Here is a 17,941-nt window from a genome sequence, read left to right on the forward strand (position 1 = left end):
TCGCATTAAAATGCTATAAAACACAGGGTGCTGCATGAAGTTCGTCCACGAGGTGGCAGCTTTATAGGTAGCCTATACCTGAGATAAGTTTACAGTGGACTAAAATTTTTGAGATTCATTAAAAAAAAAACGAAATTAAAAATAACTTTTCAATTCCAGACGACAAACATCTAAAATCCAATCAGAATCAAAACTGAAGTGACAAATGTGAACATTCTCAGGATCCTTTGAACCGCAAAGAGTGAGAAAATAGTTTCAGACTATTTTCAAGTAAACATTTAAAAAAGCTGTTGATTTTGTTAATCGGATAAATACAAAGATTACTGTCATATTGTGTGTAAGATTTCAAAGAAGAAAGTGGAATAGTAGACCGGATAGAGTGGTGATATTCAAAATAAAAGCTGTAATAGTGTATTTACATAATGAGTAGGCCTAGGTAGTGTAGTGATGTAAAAGGTTGGTAAGAAATCAGGAAAAAAAAATCTGTTGCGTCCCATAATTGTGCTAAAGTATTACCATTTTAGCATTTTTATAATTTAGGGCTATTTTTTTATTTATTTTTTACAATCATTTGATATAAATAGATACGCTGTCTTTATAAAAATAGAGACTGTTTGGAAAAGAGTACTTCTCTCTGATGAAAATCAGAGAGAACGAGGAACTACAGAGGAGCATATTTTAGTTAATTAAATTGTTTTATTTTTAGAAATGATTTCCGGAAGTCGTTAACAGGCTGCAGTCAGCAGATTGTCAGACTGCCCTCCTTCTCTGAGAGGCAGTTTGGCAAAGTTTCAGTCTTCAGGATGGAGAGCCACCAGTGAGCTGACAGCTGCGGCTTAAATACTTCAACACGTTTCTGTAAACATTATGATCATCTGAAGCTAAAAAAAAATAAGAAGCTTTAGGCCTATTCACACTTTATTTTATTCATCTATTTTTATTTTATTTTTTTATTTGTTTGTTTGTTACACCTGAATGAGTGGCGCACTAGAGTCAGGATGAACAGGGAAGGAGACAAGAGCGCCAAGATTGCGCATCGGAGCCAGAAACAGCCCCGGGCGCAGCAGCAGGTTCCTGTGCAGAAGAAGAAGAAAGATTCGTCTCCTAAAGATTCCCAAAGTGTCTCCTCATTCTACAAAGTGTCACAGTCAGCTCAGTGCGACTCCGGGAAGGAGGTGAAAACAGCGGGACAACAGCAGGTGAAACGCCCGGGGAAAGGGTCACCTGGTGCGGCTGTGGAGAGGAAGCTGTCCGATGCGAGCAACGCGTCCGAAGATTTGAGCAAAGACTCCGGTTGTGTCTCCGGGAAACTCTCCTCTTCAGACACGAGCTTAGAAATATCCGACTGCCCCTCCGACGGCACCAACAAGCCGGACTCCCCGAGCGGCGACAATGATTTAAGCTGGATAGACGGCGGAGCTTATGTGGGGAAAGGCGAAGACAAAGCAGCGTGCGCAAAGGGAACAGCGAACGATTCGCGCGCTCTCCAGGCCGATGGTGCTGGAGCGGGCATCAGTTTGTTCAACTCCTCACGGTCGTTCATGGATCTCATGATGGGGGACACGACCGAGGACATTGTCCGGGAAGTGGAGGATTTGAGATCAGAGAACGAGTATTTAAAAGTGAGTTGAATTTAGCCTGGGCCTACTTTCAATCAAATGTTGTATAATTCAATTTAGTTTAATTACATTTTGTTGGTTTTCATATGAATGCCCACATATTTGTTTTGGTGTGTCGTGTCTCTCTCTTCTTATCTAGGCCCTCAGACTCTGTAATGCTCCTGTCAGTCTTCATTAGAGAAATCAGATCAAGTGCTCAAGAGTCACAAGTCAAGAGTCACTGTTGACATGAGTTATCTATGGCAGCAGCAGCAGCAGCAGCAGCAGCATTTTACATTGTATAAGAGAGTTCAAACTCAAAGCAGCAGACTCTGAGAAACCCTGACTTTCCAAAAACACAGAATTTATAATTTCCCACAATGCAAGTCCTACATCTTTATTAGGCCCTTGTTGCAGCCTAAATTCAAACTTCTTTCCCACACCAGCCTTGGTTACACAGATTTTTGTTTTAAATAGTTTATGATATCCTGTAATATCCTCAGCCATCAACAATGAATTAAATTACATACAAGAATCCTAGTATAATCTCCAGTGTTAATCGGGAGTAAAAGGGATTTCTGAACCAAACCATCCAGCAGGATCTGTTTTTTACTAAGGTATATATTCCTTCCTAAATGGTATCAAATGTGAGTGACAAAGTTTCTGGACTTTAATATTTTCTGGAGGGAGCTCGAGGTGCTTTGTATGTAGGCTACTTTGCTCATCCACACCCACAATTTTGAACATAGATTGTGTTCTTTAATATCTGTATTTCTGTGTTGTTTGTGTATAGGATGAGGTGGAGGAGCTCCGCTGTGAGATGCTGGAGATGCGCGACATGTTCCAGGAGGAGGAGGTGTACCAGCTGCAGGAGCTCCGGCTGCAGCTGGACCAGGCCAATAAAACCTGTCGCATTCTGCACTACCGCCTCCGCAAGGCCGAGAGACGCAGCATCAGAGTGGCCCAGACCGGGCAGGTGGACGGGGAGCTGGTCCGGAGCCTGGAGCACGATATTAAGGTCTGCTGATGTCTGACACTTTTCATTACAGCTTCTCCCCTCCCTCCCTCCCTCTATGTGTGTGTGTGTGAGAGAGAGAGTGTAAGTGTACTTGCACAGGCATCTTTGTTAGGACCAGTTTTACATTTTAACCATTGGAGTGAGGAAATTTTTGGAAAGTGAGGACATTATGTCAATAAATGTCCTCACAAGTAAAGCCATACAAATGGTGTGTGTGTGTGTGTGTGTGTGTGTGTGTTTTTGTGTGACTGACTGAGGGAAAGGGATTGTGAGTGTGTGTGTGTGTTCGCGCACACGTCTGTGTGTGCGTGTGGTCTTGTTAAAACTTACTCACTGCCAGCATCCAGTAAAAAGCTCCTTTTCCCCGCTCGGCTTTTGGCTGAATCACTGCATTTCCAGTTAACAACATCAAAATGAACATTTTCTCTCAGCCCCGCAAATATATTTCTTATTTCAGCTCACGGAACTAATCTAAACACTAAACAGTAATTGTGTTGCTCATACACGTTGGCGGACTGTAATCAGTTGACAGCAGGCTGAGTCACGACTGTTCGCCTGCTGTAAAACCTTTCATTAGTTTGAAATGTCTTCATCGTGCTTCCTGTTTATATTTTTGTCATACAATGGTGTAATTATGTGGTGAGTTGCTCTCCATGGGTAGGAAACATAAAAAAGCACAGTAATCTTTATCAGAATCACGGAAGGTCAACATATGAGAGTTTCTGTGAGTGTGTGCGTGGTATAGGATTCCCAACAGCCTCACCCCAAACACTTATTTACTCGTGAATTCCTGTCACATGCAGTTCACTGTAAAGTTTTCTTAAAACCACCTGCTGCAGAGAACTCACAAAATAATGTGCATAATATAACCAGGACCGAAAGATTTCCTTTAGAGCACTACCTGATTTGATTATTGGAAAGGTCTACCGGTACAGGTTCAGGAGCCCATGGAGTCAGAGGACCCATATGCCAGAGAGCCTTAGTTTGACGGTAACATTTCTTGATTGAAAGTTTGCAGATCAAACAAGTACAAAGAGACACAAAACGACTCACAATATGATCCTACAGACATACGCACACAGAATTACTGCAAAAAGACTAATTTGCCAAAAGAAATATAATTTTTTTTTTTTTTTAAAGACTAAGTTTTTTGTCTGTTCTTGGAGGTCTAGTGTCTAATGTGTTTCTCTTGCTCTTATTTCCACCTCATTTTGTTGGGTATTTTGCATGTCTGTGCCTACGGGCCCCCATTTGTCTCATAGTCCCTCCATGATTGGAGCTAGAATAACATAAAGTTGTCTTTTGCCCTACAGGTTGCAAAGAGCGTGTCCCTCCGGCTGTACAACGAGCTGGAGCTGGTGCAGAAGAAGAACTCCCAGTTGGAATGGGAAACTGAGGCGCTGCGCGAGAAGACACAGGAGCTGGAAGTAGCCAAGCAGGTGTTACAGGCCGAGGTGGAGAAAGCCAAAGAGGTGAGACATTACAGAATAATATTTTACATTCAAGAGACTGCAAGGAACTTTTAAATGTTCCTGAAAGAGTCTAATTTTTCCTCTGAAGATCATTAATGACCTATAACAGCAAACGAGACCATCAGTGAGAAGAACGCTAGTTATTATTAATGCATTTGCAAGGGTATACGATTCCACGCGAACATAGATAAATCGATTTACGGCAGGCAGACTGCAACATCCTGTGTCCTGGACGGTAGCAAATCAAAGTCTACTTTTCTTTACCATCGTCATATTACCATTAAAATACAGATACATACATTACCTCCTCATTGCACGCACTAGCAAAGATCTTTAGGACAGCATGTGGTAGAAACACTAGGCTACTTAATTTGTCCAAAGAGGCCGCTAAACTGATATTTCCTTGTAGTCACTGTAAAGGCGATAGGTAGGCCCAAGCTTAGTACGTTTTCTGGAAATACGTATCAGAAAATTGTTACTCAAAGAAGAGTATTTTTACACGTCTTAAAACTCGTTTGTAAGGGACCTTTTATAAAACTATATATTGGGTCTGGATATTGACAGAAACATTAGCTGACTCCATCCCTCTGCTCCGGAATCCTCCTGCTTCACAGCTGCACCCTTCTCAGCCAGTTGTCTCCCTCTTCCCTGTGTCATGATGTCGGGTGACACATGATCAATGATACGAGAGCGGGGCACGGCCGGCAGCTGCCCAGTGCCGGTATGCTGAGGCCTGAACTCCAGACACAGCTGATACACTCGGCCCAGTGGACATAGAAAAGAGCGAGTGGGTGGCAGGGGATTACAAAAATAGACTCTCCCCCTCTCTCTCTCTCTCTCTCTCTCTCTCTCTCTCTCTCTCGCTCTCGGTCTTTCTGCTTCTATTAAGCTAAGCTAAATCTGGATCAGCTTGTATTATGGCATTCGAAAAGGTGGGTGACTGTTTGTACGCCGACATACTGACCTACAACCGTCCGTGCACATGCTTTTTATCAAACGGTTGCTACAACTCCCCAACAGCGATCCAATTTCCACTCCCAACTTTTATTCTCTTGGTCCCGATGTCTCCTGTGATAACGACCGTGCACTTCACTGACACGCGTGGGGCTTTAATCCAGGATTCAGTGCTTTGGCATGAGCTCAGGCCGGCCCGCTAGTCCCCTTTGATCCCAGCAGGGAAATCCACTTAGATTACCTAATCTAGCGTCACAAAAACACAGTCTAGAAGTTTGTGAAGTAGGATCAACATTTCAGAGGCTGGCATTGCAACTGGACGCCCTGTGAACTTGTTTGAATGGAAACACAATACTGTCGGGTCACAATATGGCTGAACAATGATGAAACCATTAGTGAAGACATATTGAAAAAAGCAAAGAAATTGCACTTTAGTTTTGAAATGCAACACAAATTAGAACAATCTTCACTTTTTTTCACATTTACCTACACAACCTTTAGGTCCGCTGACCTTGAACGGAGAACTCTGTGACCTTTTCTTGAAGATTACTATTATTAACACAGTGACCTCCTGTCTACAGTAGTGTCTAGCAGCGAGACAGTGGTGCCAGTCATAAGCCTACATTCCTTTCGTGTTCCGAATGACAAATAAACTCAATAATGTAGAGTGGTAAAGGACTGGGACGTGAGAAGAAGATTTTTCCCATCTAAGGCATTTATAAAAGTAGCCCAAGAGCATGATAAACATTTTAAATGGTAAGGTATAATTAAGTGGTTCCTTTTTTAACAAGAGATGGATGAGAAAATTGATACCACTCTCATGTTTATTATGAAGCTGAGGTTGAGGCCAGCAGCGTATTAGTTTAGCACAAAGACTGTAAACAGGTTTAAATGCACTGGCTTAATGTAACAAAATCTATTTACCCGCAACTCTAATTAACAAATTTGAATAGAGAATAGTCCAGCACATAACCTTGGAAAAACTTGAATGAGTGTTTTAAACAAATGGGATTTAAAAAGTCTTAAATAGTGAATTCAGAGCTTTCGTAACCAAAGTAGCTTTTGCTCGAAAATTGTGACTTTGAAAAATACTTTATCCTTTTCAAAATGGCAAATTGGATCTGCTTTTGTTTGTATTACATCCTTGATTAGCGTATTTGCTGTGTTTTTATTCCCCAGAGCTCTGTGAAGAGGAGAAGCCTCCGATCCACTGCCAGTAAGGCCGAAAGGAGGCTGTCACAACCGATAGAGGTTTGATATGTTTTAAATTGTCTTGATTTCAAATGTGGCTGCCACGATACAGATTGCACGTTGTATTTACTTATTTATCGTCGGCATCAGAGTGATACTCATTGTTGTGTGTTTGCCAATAGGACGACAGCACCGATCTCAGGTGCCAGCTGCATTTCGCCAAAGAGGAATTATCTCTAATGTGCAAGAAGCTCACTAAGTTGGTTTCCGATAACGAGGCCATGCGCGAGGAGCTAGCCAAATACCACTCGGCTTACGGCGACATAGACATCACCCAATCGCCTGAAGGCAAACAAAACTCCGCCCACGCCAGGGAGGCAGAGGTCAAGGTTCACCTGAAGCTGGTGGAAGAGGAGGCCACACTGTTGAGCCGGCGCATCGTGGAACTAGAGGTGGAGAACCGCGGGCTGCGGGCGGAAATGGGCGACTTGAGGGAGAAGATAGGAAGTGGAGGAGAAGAGGAAGAAGAAGAGAAGCAGGAAGTGTCCGAAGACCAGTCAACACAGGTTAAGGACGGAGAGGGAAGGCGGCAAAGTATAAAAACAGTTTGCATAATGGAAGAAGAGGCCGGAAAAGGTCAAAGTGATGTTGAGATGTCTTCTCTGAACAACCAATCACAGACTTGTCACATCACCCGAGAAGGTCCCGTGGGTGGCGAGTGGGACCCTGCAGACACTCCTGAGGGTGACAACAACAGCAGCAAAACACCTGACAAAAGTCTCAATGGAATGACGGTGAAAGACTATGAATCTCTCCTAGCGCTCAGGGATCATTGCTGCATTCTGAGTTCAGCCATCCAGCTACTGACAGGGCCACCAAGAAATGGACACTGCACCTCTCCCGCTTGTGAGTTCCCCTCTCCGACAGACGTGGGGCTAAACGGACAAGCAGAGAGTATATCACTGCCGGGGCCTCTGAACGAGGCACTGGAGCTTCTACAGGCCATGTTGTTGGCTTTCAACGGGAGGGTTGAGACACTTCTGACGGGAGAAGATTCAGGCAAAGTGAACAAGGATGGTCGTGTGTGGGATTCAAACACGTTCCCCGTTCACTCTGGAGACGAGTGTGTAGAAGACTTAGGAAACACTGATGTCAAGAAGAGAGAAAAACAAGCGAGACAAGCAACTTCCTTCCAATGGGACCTGATCCACAGCTGCAGGGACCCCAAGATGCGTCTTTCCTTGCAGGTTCTGTGGATCGTCAGTCAGTGGTGTCAAGTTAAAGGAGCTGGGCCGGAGGCAAAAGAGGTAAAGTGAAAGAAAATAGTCTGTTTTTTACATATGGTAGAGTGTGTAGAACTGATTAGCATTTTTTTCAGAACTGACGTTTATAATCGCTTACAACTTAAAATGATCAATAAATCCTCCGAAAGAGATCTCATAATAAGTCCATGAAAGGGAGGAGTTATCAAGAGAGCGTTGCAATCTAGAATCTCACCACTATAGAAGCAAAACTGATATTACAAACTGAACCTTTCAATATATATTTATTTTCTTTTTTTGGACCCAGGGTAAAGACAACACCATGTCTGTTCTTCGGGGATTGTTGCAGGAGCTTGGTACAGAGCTCCAGAATGAAAGGAGTGAATTAAACAGCGAGGTCAAGGTTGCAAAGTGCAAGACAGCTGAGGTGAGGACAGTGTTTTTACTTCTTCAGCCATGTGTCCCCCCCACTGTCTGATAAAGCAGGAAGTCCTGTCAATGATCTGTCTCCCTGGCAACACGTCATCCTGCAATTCGGTTCAACAGGCATGACGAACTCATGCCAGAGTATTTAGGCTAATCTCTTGTAGCGACGGTAGCCAAATGGGACAGAGATGTTCAAATCTGCTGCATGAAAACACTCTAGACGTGGTGCACAAATGTAAATTCTTCAAATGCACAGCTCCTTAACTATTGTTTCCACTTTCTTGGTCAAATGCAAATAGAAAGACAGTTTTAGCAAAAGTCTGATAAAACGATGTAATCTAACTTTTGAATTGCTGCCACTAAACTGTTGAGTCGCAAAGCCTGACTCAAGATCTGCTTTTGGGATTCGGATTTATTTATTTAATAGTTGTTTTTACTTCTTAGTTTACTGACTAAACAGTAATCCCTCCTTTCCTCACCGGCACATCTAGTAGACCATGAAAAAAATAACAAGACATAACGTCTAAAGCCATGCTAGCACCTCCGTGAGGCTGACACAGCGATGCTCTGAGCTAAATGCTAATGTTGACACACCAACATGCAGATGTGGCATTCATGTTGTACAGGATTTTTTTCGTGATTATAAGTTTCTGAGTGTCATTTGTTTAGCTGGTATTTGGCCATACAAAAAGACTATTAGATGATTAAACGATTCATCCATTAATGTGTGTTTAATTTGGATATGAGATGTTTCACTTAAAGCAACAGATGTACACCTCATGCAACCTTGAATGCCTGGCCTAAATAATATATTAAGTCCATCCAATAGTTTTCGATCAGCAGGCTGAATTACACTGTATTAAACCATTATTGGACTAATATATGTTTTTCTATACTCTCTTTGCTCAGGCCGCCCTCAGTCGCATCTTCCCTGATGATCGCCACTATGAAGCTGAAAGGTCAGTGTTTTCTGAATGAATGAGCGGCTAAAATCTAATAAAGTGCAATATAAGTGAAAGTAAAGCCACTTTACCATTTTCATTTCACTAACTTGTTCCTGTCTTTAAAGACGTTGCAGCTCACAGGGGAGAAGACTTCGCCGAGTGTTTTCTCCGCGCGGCGACTGCGGGAGAAAGAACTGGTGCTATCTGAGCCCAGAGGCTGTCCAGCTGGACCGAGAAGACCCCGTTAAGACCTGGGACCATCTCATCATGCCTCTTAACTTCCCTGATCTGGACTTTGAGCAGATGTCCCTGGACAGGAGCCACACCGCCCCAGAGAAGTCGACTTTCCGCATCTACTACAGCCCGCCGTCTGCTCGCAGGGTCCAGCTGGCTCAACTGAAGCAAAGCCCCGTCGCCTTGGATGGAGATTCTGTAACCACGGCGTCTCCATGGTGCACGCCCCCCACCTCCTTCTCCCCGCTCTGTCTGAGCTCGTCCGCCAATTTGAGCGACGATATGAAGGAAATGACGGCCGGCTGGAGGCAGGCGGTTCACGGCGGTTCACAGGAGAAGAGAGGGAGAGGGTTACAGGCACGGTGTGTGGATGTGGCCTGCTCGGGAACTCAGACCAAGCCACAGGTGTGTATGTTATACCTTTTACCATACATTAGCCGCACCGATAAGTCTTTTTAACTTCTTTCAACCAGAGTGCCTTGGTGTTTAAACTGTTTTTGTCACAGATGGTGAGTGTTGGTCTTCAGACCGATGGGACAGTGTCTATGAGAAGAGGCAGTCCATCCCGAGTCCTCCTGAGCCCCTCCCTGGCCTCTGCACGCTCTCACAACATGTCTGTCTCACTGGACGGGGTCCCGACCAGAGTACTGAGGTCCAGAAGCTCCACCTCTTCGCCCAAATTCTACCGGAGACACTCTACGTCTGGTGTGTCCTCTCTCACTAACCCATCATCCAACAGTTTGAACTCCTCAACATCATCTTCATCCAACGCTAAAGATCGAGCGCTGTGGAACCTCAATCGCCAGAGCCACCCAGGCCTCGCGTTGACTCGTCAGACCAATAACAGAGCGTCTACAGTACAGAATCACAGCAATCTGAACAGTTCTAAGCCTCCCACCAAACCAGCCGGCGCCAACCGTTATGGGATGGTGACTGAGTTCCTGCGCAGGGTGAGCGGCCGGGCGGACAAAGAGAAAGTGGTTCCGGAGCCTGGACCCAAGGTGAAGGGCCCGGGCCTGAAGAACCTGGAGCGAGTCCCGACCACGAGGCCTCCGCTGAGGAACGACAGCGTGACGCGCATCGTCAACCAGCGGTTCATGAAGCAGAGAGAGGAGGGCACTAGGACCCCCAGGGAGGAGAAAGGGGACAACGGTCTGAACCAAGTCATCAGACACAGCCCGAGCACCATCACAACAGAGGTGAGTGTAGGGAACTACAGGAGGTCTGCTCAAATCCCTTCTATTAAACTACTGTAAACACTTCAAGATTAGTGTTTCATTTTCAAACTTCAGACCAAATTGAAGCTGACTCGAGTGGCCTCACATTTAGTAGCTTTTTTCAAGACTTCTTCTCATATAGACAAGGATAATAAGTGTTAGTTATAGACCTAATGAGCTTAAACAATGTGGTGTGCCACTGTAAAGAATTTCTATCATTTCATCAACTCTGTGTATGTGTCTCCTCTTCCTTTTCTTGGATCAGGATGCAAACTACGACTGCAGCTCCAGCAGCAGCACGTTGACCTTCTGCTTCGCTCGCCCGTCTCGCCCCGCGCAAACATCAAACCAGAGCAAAGTCCTGCGACACAGATACTCTCCTCCGGGGAGAGCCGCCGCAGACTGTGAGTGAAACAGCAGCAACACTGATACGTCTGGACAGCTGAGAGCGCCCCGAGCCCCGGGGGAGGAATTTAAAACGTATAATCTTTATATGGTTGAACTGGGAGAACTGGTTGACTGTATGTGGGATGTTTAGCAAGAATGTGAGCACTTTTTTTTAATAGCTCAGTGTTTTCTTTCGGTGCAATTCCTAACTCATTTGCTTTTAGAGATGAGTTAACCTTTAACTTGACTTAAAATATTAAAAACGACAATCGTTCATATTTACAATTTTTAAACCAAAAAAATAAACTTATTTTGCTCTTATATCTTGAACTGTTCATTGATTTTATATTATCTGTGTTGTAAATGTAGAAAATAAAGTCTTGTTTTACTGAATAAACTTCTAAGATCTGACAAATAGGCCTTAGTGGAATTTTATTTATCTTGATGTCTGTCTCTACAGCCAGTGGTCAGTCTATAGTTTATTTTATTTTAGCATCTTTTTTAGCTCCTGCGGCAGTGTCAGGGGGCGACACCAGTTTGTAAACGCTGCCATACTGAGAAATACAGAGAAAGTTTTGTATGCCTAATCAACCTTGTGCGATGGCTTGAATGTAACCAACATTCATTGATATGAAAAAAAGTTACGCACTATAGCTTTAACTGCCATAAATGTGTGTACTCCGCAGTGATCACCCGTTTCAGGCTTCAGGGAGGGGTTGCTAGGGATCACGTCAGATGCTCAAAAAAGAAAAAGTGACTGCTAAGTCGTTAATTGGATAAGATTTCCTCGCCTGTCAGGGGCACGATCCCTCTCCCTCTTACAATGATTGTCTTGACTTTCTCTATCAATGGAAAAACTGCAACCAGCAAAGTGAAAAGTGTTCTGATAACTTTGTAAAAACCCTGGGCGTTTAATTCATAGTGGGTTAGGGTTAGATAGATGGAAGCTCAGATTTTCTTGTTGGAAATGCTTTTGTCTCATGATGTCGCTGGCAGCTGCTGGTCAAGGGCAGAGCGACAGGGGGATCACGAGTCATACAATCACACAGTGTCACGTTTCTGCTCGCCACACGCTTTCATCCACTGTGACACACTCACACACACTTACACGCGCACACACACACACACACACACACACACACACACACACACACACACACACACACACACACACACACACACACACACAGCAATGTGGGTTTACTCCTGGTGGAGTGTGTTCAATTCAACATCACCCAGTTTCACAGGATTCGTGTGAAGGTAGCAGAAAACACAGTGAAGAAAATACTTAAAATTATCTGACAAAAAGATCAAATTCATCAATAATTCATAAAATATAAAACATTTAATAACTAGAACCATTTCTCACCAACTGTCCGCTCCTTTAAAAATATTCTGGTAGCCTTGTGAATAAACCTTTTCCCCAGTAAAATAATAAAATGTAGTACCGGATGGTACCTGAGGGGGCACTGTAGCTGTAGCTCGGCTCTTTAAGTCAGCTGTGTTTCTTCTTGAGCGACTTTGTTGATGCCAAATTAAAAAAAATCGGAACTGCTCCTGTATGTATGATTATTTCTGTCTTTTTGTTAAATGAAATCATTGTTTTAATGTAAATGGAGCCTGTTTTCCGGAGGTTTGACTCGTTTGACTTCGAGGCGGATGACCGGTTCCAGGAAGGTTTAAAAACCCTTAACTTACAGGAGACAGACGAGGCCAAACATCTGGACATGAAGCTTTTCTTCTATAACAGGTTTGTGAGTCTGTATTTAATTGCATAATAAAGGTTTGGTGCAGCTTTTGTGTATTTACACATTCCTGTTACATTGTATTAGCTAGTACTTTGATGGTCCAATAGAATCACCCATTAAAACTATTTGTTTTTGCATCTTGATGTTGTCTTACTATAGGCTACTGCCCTAAAAAGTATATACTTTGCAATTAGAACATACTATTTAGTCAAAACATTGCGCCATTGTGTACTTACAACTCTTGTGCCTACAACTCTTCCCTCAGAGTGTCACACACTGACACTTTGGACTTTAAGCCATAATTAACCCATTCACACATGAAATACAAACGTCAAGTCCTGTGTGTCAAACCAATGAATACAATGATATACTATGTCAAAACTATAAAATACACAACTTTACTAAAATATTGTCTCCCTCCCTACCTCTCCCACATCTCCAGGTTTGTGGAGCCCATAGACCGGAGCGGCTACAAACAGTGGAGCATTGACCAGCGTCATCGGAGGACAAGCCCAGGTTCACACTCTGATATCAGAGAAAAGCAACAGACAGGGGAACACACACCTACAGACACAGACAAACCTACAGACACAGACACTGAGGTGGTGCAGCTTTCCTTTGCGGAGGTGATGCGTCTGGTTCAGGAGGGGAAGGAAGTTCCCGGGACGACTACACTGGAGGTAAAAGCCACAAACCAAAGTCCCACTCCTTCTCAGATGGACAGAAAACTCAAACCGTGGGAATTATCACCAATATCCAACTGACCTCTTGCTCTCTTTGAGCCACTGTGAACTTGAGAATCCATAAGCGTTTAATAAAGAAACATTCCAAATACACCATATGCTATTATTATTCCTGGGGTTTGAAAGCAGTTCACAGTTTGGAAAGGATGAGTACAGGGTCGGGGAAGAATATGCATGTTTACACCATCTAACTCTAAATATGTACATACTTAAGTTTAAATAGTTCAGCTGCACTCAAGTACAAATTCAAGATACTTGTACTTGTACTAAGAATTTACATTTCTATTCTGATCACAACCATTCAGAGGGAAATATTGGACTTTTTTCTCCACTTTTTACTTTGCAAATCCAGATTCAAAATAATAATTAAAAATGAACTGCTAAAAACTACTAACAAACACTGACCTCTTGTGGTGAAATATCGGGCTGCTTTCAGTTGTAACATTTGAAAAATTTGATGTAAAATAAGGAGCAGTGACGGATATGATGTTTCAGAACCAATGAGCTTCAGGCATTATGCAATATAATTTCCCGATTATCTGCATTAAGTTGGACTAAACTTCATAAACATGAAATAAATAAATAAGGGTCCTTAATTTGTCTTTAATAAGTTGTGGCAAGGCAATAAAACAAATACAAAACAGATCAGAAAATGGCATTTCTAGGGTAAATTTCTCAGGACCTGATACAAATGAGTAAAAAAAAAAAAAAAAAAAAAAAAACATTTCGGCCCCTTTAAAGACAACACTTGCCCAAGTCCCACATTGACTTTTATACATTGTGTTCTGACCATAGACTGTAGAAAATGTACGGAAGCTGAGAGCAGCCGTGCTTGTGTATTTTTTTATTCTATTATCTTGTTATCTCTGGAAAACAACACTTGTTTTCTAGTGATAACGAGATAATTAACACATATTTGAAGTCATGAGTAGAAAGAGCTGCTATCTTGTGATCATGGGTTAGAAAAAAAACAAACACATATAAGCATGGCCCTTCGTGGTTTCCATAGAAATTAGCTAAACATCACAATAATATTTTTCTACGTAACTTTTTAATTTCATTTCATTTTAACAATCACACAATGAACCAATCAACACGCAACGTTACAACAGCCAACAAGAAAAGTTCACTTTGAACTGGTTTCAATTAAAGGAAAACAAACCAAATAAAAAATAACAAAACTGAACTGAACTTTACATGCAAAGTTAGCACCGTTAGCATAGCACCATCAGAAATTACACTTCCCAAATAAACAATCAATGAGGTCAAGGTTTTGAAGAAGAAAGTTCATGTGATCAATTTGAACAATAAAAACACAGGTGTGCATACGATCGTTACCTTAGGGACACCTGAACAGTACTGTTGATGTTTTAAGAGAGTTACAAAAGATGTAATGAATAAAAAAACTAACAGAACATTTAGAAAAACATATATCTATGACACACCCATCGGTGGTGTGTCAGTATGATGTTAAGGACCATACCGGTGGTTTTGCATTAATGCGTATAAATAAACATTGCTACTGAACATTTACTTCACCTAACACAATTTTACAGGTCCTTCTCATATAATTAGCATATTGTGATAAAGTTGATTATTTTCCATAATGTAATGATAATAATTGAACTTTCATATATTTTAGATTCATTGCACACCAACTGAAATATTTCAGGTCTTTTGTTGTTTTAATACTGATGATTTTGGCATACAGCTCATGAAAACCCCAAATTCCTATCTCAAAAAATTAGCATATCATGAAAAGGTACTCTAAACGAGCTCTTAACCTAATCATCTGAATCAACTAATTAACTCTAAACACCTGCAAAAGATTCCTGAGGCTTTTAAAAACTCCCAGCCTGGTTCATTACTCAAAACCGCAATCATGGGTAAGACTGCCGACCTGACTGCTGTCCAGAAGGCCATCATTGACACCCTCAAGCAAGAGGGTAAGACACAGAAAGAAATTTCTGAGCGAATAGGCTGTTCCCAGAGTGCTGTATCAAGGCACCTCAGTGGGAAGTCTGTGGGAAGGAAAAAGTGTGGCAGAAAACGCTGCACAACCAGAAGAGGTGACCGGACCCTGAGGAGGATTGTGGAGAAGGGCCGATTCCAGACCTTGGGGGACCTGCGGAAGCAGTGGACTGAGTCTGGAGTAGGGGTGTGAACGGTTACAAAAAATTGTAAACGGTTACACGACCCCTTTTTTTTCGTGTACACGGTTAACCGTGACGTCATTGTCCTCGTGCCCCCGCCGTCTTGTAGGCGCGCGCGCGCGCACACACACACACATACGCGTTCGTTCGCCTGTAAACACACAATTGACATGAACTACGCTCGTTTACACACCTCTTATAATAGGTCCATGGTACACACACACACACACACACACACGTTCGCCGTCATAATCGCGCTTCATTCATTTCCTGATTAATATAGCCTATCGCTTTCTACATGTCCACGTTAAATGCATGTTGAACAGGTGTTATAAAGTTCGGGCTACTTACGAGCGTAGTTCACGTCAACCGGGTAACTTTAATCTTTAGGTTATCTTTCATCACTCTTCCATGGCTGCGAGTCGAGTCCCAGCACGGCGACTCCCCGTGTGTGTGTGTGTGTGTGTGTGTGTGTGTGCGCCGATTCACACACTCACTCACACACACACACTCGCCGAGGGACAGACAGATTCTCGGCAGACTAGCTTTTATCCTCCCCAATTAGTTTATTAGTGATGTAAAAATCAATAAACGCGTGTCTCCAGAACATATTTAAAAACTTTAAAATTTGAAAAAAAAAAAAAAAAAAACGGTTTTCGTTTATTGATTTTTCCTAAACGGTTATGATTTACTAAACGGTTACACGTGTACACGTGTACACGTGCACACCCCTAGTCTGGAGTAGAAACATCCAGAGCCACCGTGCACAGGCGTGTGCAGGAAATGGGCTACAGGTGCCGCATTCCCCAGGTCAAGCCACTTTTGAACCAGAAACAGCGGCAGAAGCGCCTGACCTGGGCTACAGAGAAGCAGCACTGGACTGTTGCTCAGTGGTCCAAAGTACTTTTTTCGGATGAAAGCAAATTTTGCATGTCATTCGGAAATCAAGGTGCCAGAGTCTGGAGGAAGACTGGGGAGAAGGAAATGCCAAAATGCCTGAAGTCCAGTGTCAAGTACCCACAGTCAGTGATGGTCTGGGGTGCCATGTCAGCTGCTGGTGTTGGTCCACTGTGTTTTATCAAAGGCAGGGTCAATGCAGCTAGCTATCAGGAGATTTTGGAGCACTTCATGCTTCCATCTGCTGAAAAGCTTTATGGAGATGAAGATTTCATTTTTCAACAAGACCTGGCACCTGCTCAGTGCCAAAACCACTGGTAAATGGTTTACTGACCATGGTATTACTGTGCTCAATTGGCCTGCCAACTCTCCTGACCTGAACCCCATAGAGAATCTGTGGGATATTGTGAAGAGGAAGTTGAGAGACACCAGACCCAACACTGTGGATGAGCTTAAGGCCGCTATCGAAGCATTCTGGGCCTCCATAACACCTCAGCAGTGCCACAGGCTGATTGCCTCCATGCCACGCCGCATTGAAGCAGTCATTTCTGCGAAAGGATTCCCGACCAAGTATTGAGTGCATAACTGAATATAATTATTTGAAGGTTGACTTTTTTGTATTAAAAATACTTTTCTTTTATTGGTCGGATGAAATATGCTAATTTTTTGAGATAGGGATTTTTGGTTTTTCTTTACTTTTTTGCCAAAATCATCAATATTAAAACAATAAAAGGCTTGAACTACTTCAGTTGTGTGTAATGAATCTAAAATATATGAAAGTCTAATGTTTATCAGTACATTACAGAAAATATTGAACTTTATCACAATATGCTAATTATATGAGAAGGACCTGTATGTCAGGCCTGCAGATAACTGTGGCTCTCAGGACTGATTCATTTGCAAAATATTCATCGCATTATTTAATCAATTAATCTTTTCGCCCATAAAACAACACATAAATCACAACCGCCCCAAAATATAGGATGATGGCATCAAATAATTTTTTTTTGTAAATCAATTATTCTAACGATTATTTTTTCAATCCAAGACGAACTCCTCAAATTGTCTGCTACAAAGGGAACTAAAAAAAAATTCTTAAAATACTTAAAAAGTAGAATATCTAAATGTTATTTTTTTCAACATGCTTGCATTTCATTTTATTTTTTATTTTTTTCTATTTTTTATTGTCCTACTTAACAACTAAACAAAAACTCAACATTCAGAGGTTTGTTTCAATCAGTATTTTGTTCTAACATTATTCACCAGTTTTTTTTCAAGCTATGAGTTGTAGTTCGCTGAATCCTGTCAACACTTTGTCATTAATGGAAGGAAATGTGCAAAACCATTGTTATGATCCTTTACGTTACGCATCTCCTACGTTAGAGAAGACACTGTGCATTTTGTTTAGACCTCTGCTGTGTTTTTTCCACAGTAATGTTGAAGACACTCCAGTTTAAATATTGAAAAAACACTTTGAACTGTTGTTTCTCAATGAGAAGCCACATTATATTTTTGGTCTTGTATACTATAAATAGCCGTCCTTAAAAAAGATCAAATGTGCAAAACCAGAGTTATTTTGGACAAAGTCGCTGGTGCACCACAGTTAGATCAATGTAGTTTGGATAAAAACAAGTGTTAAAAAATGTTTTAAGAATTGGCTAGTCAACAAACTTAAAGGAAGTAAAAACAATGATTCA

The 17,941-nt window shown here is 42.2% G+C and overlaps 2 protein-coding genes across 2 annotated transcripts; both read left to right on the plus strand.

Annotated features, from left to right (window-relative positions):
* Window positions 1-998: 998 nt before the first annotated feature.
* Window positions 999-10,762, plus strand: LOC307253581 (uncharacterized protein; the record flags this gene model as incomplete). Its single annotated transcript, XM_080031691.1, has 10 exons — window positions 999-1,622; window positions 2,392-2,616; window positions 3,930-4,088; window positions 6,222-6,293; window positions 6,416-7,540; window positions 7,803-7,922; window positions 8,831-8,880; window positions 8,991-9,504; window positions 9,606-10,298; window positions 10,582-10,762. 10 exons carry the CDS (start codon window positions 999-1,001, stop codon window positions 10,726-10,728), a joined length of 3,729 nt encoding a protein of 1,242 aa, XP_079887817.1. The 3' UTR covers window positions 10,729-10,762.
* A 1,501-nt stretch (window positions 10,763-12,263) lies between these two features.
* Window positions 12,264-13,255, plus strand: LOC307253424 (uncharacterized protein). The gene is made up of 2 exons (XM_080031458.1): window positions 12,264-12,453; window positions 12,894-13,255. The coding sequence occupies exons 1-2, from the start codon at window positions 12,317-12,319 to the stop codon at window positions 13,213-13,215; spliced, it is 459 nt and encodes a 152-aa protein (XP_079887584.1). The 5' UTR covers window positions 12,264-12,316; the 3' UTR covers window positions 13,216-13,255.
* Window positions 13,256-17,941: the final 4,686 nt, after the last annotated feature.

Source organism: Ammodytes marinus, assembly GCF_949987685.1.
Source record: "Ammodytes marinus genome assembly, chromosome: 7".
NCBI lineage: Eukaryota > Metazoa > Chordata > Actinopteri > Uranoscopiformes > Ammodytidae > Ammodytes > Ammodytes marinus.

Excerpts from the sequence above, each read along its gene's own strand:
- LOC307253424 (XM_080031458.1), top strand. The coding sequence starts at position 12,317 with ATGGAGCCTGTTTTCCGGAGGTTTGACTCGTTTGACTTCGAGGCGGAT. Across the intron at positions 12,454-12,893 it reads AAGCTTTTCTTCTATAACAG|GTTTGTGGAGCCCATAGACC; the intron begins GTTTGTGAGTCT and ends CCACATCTCCAG.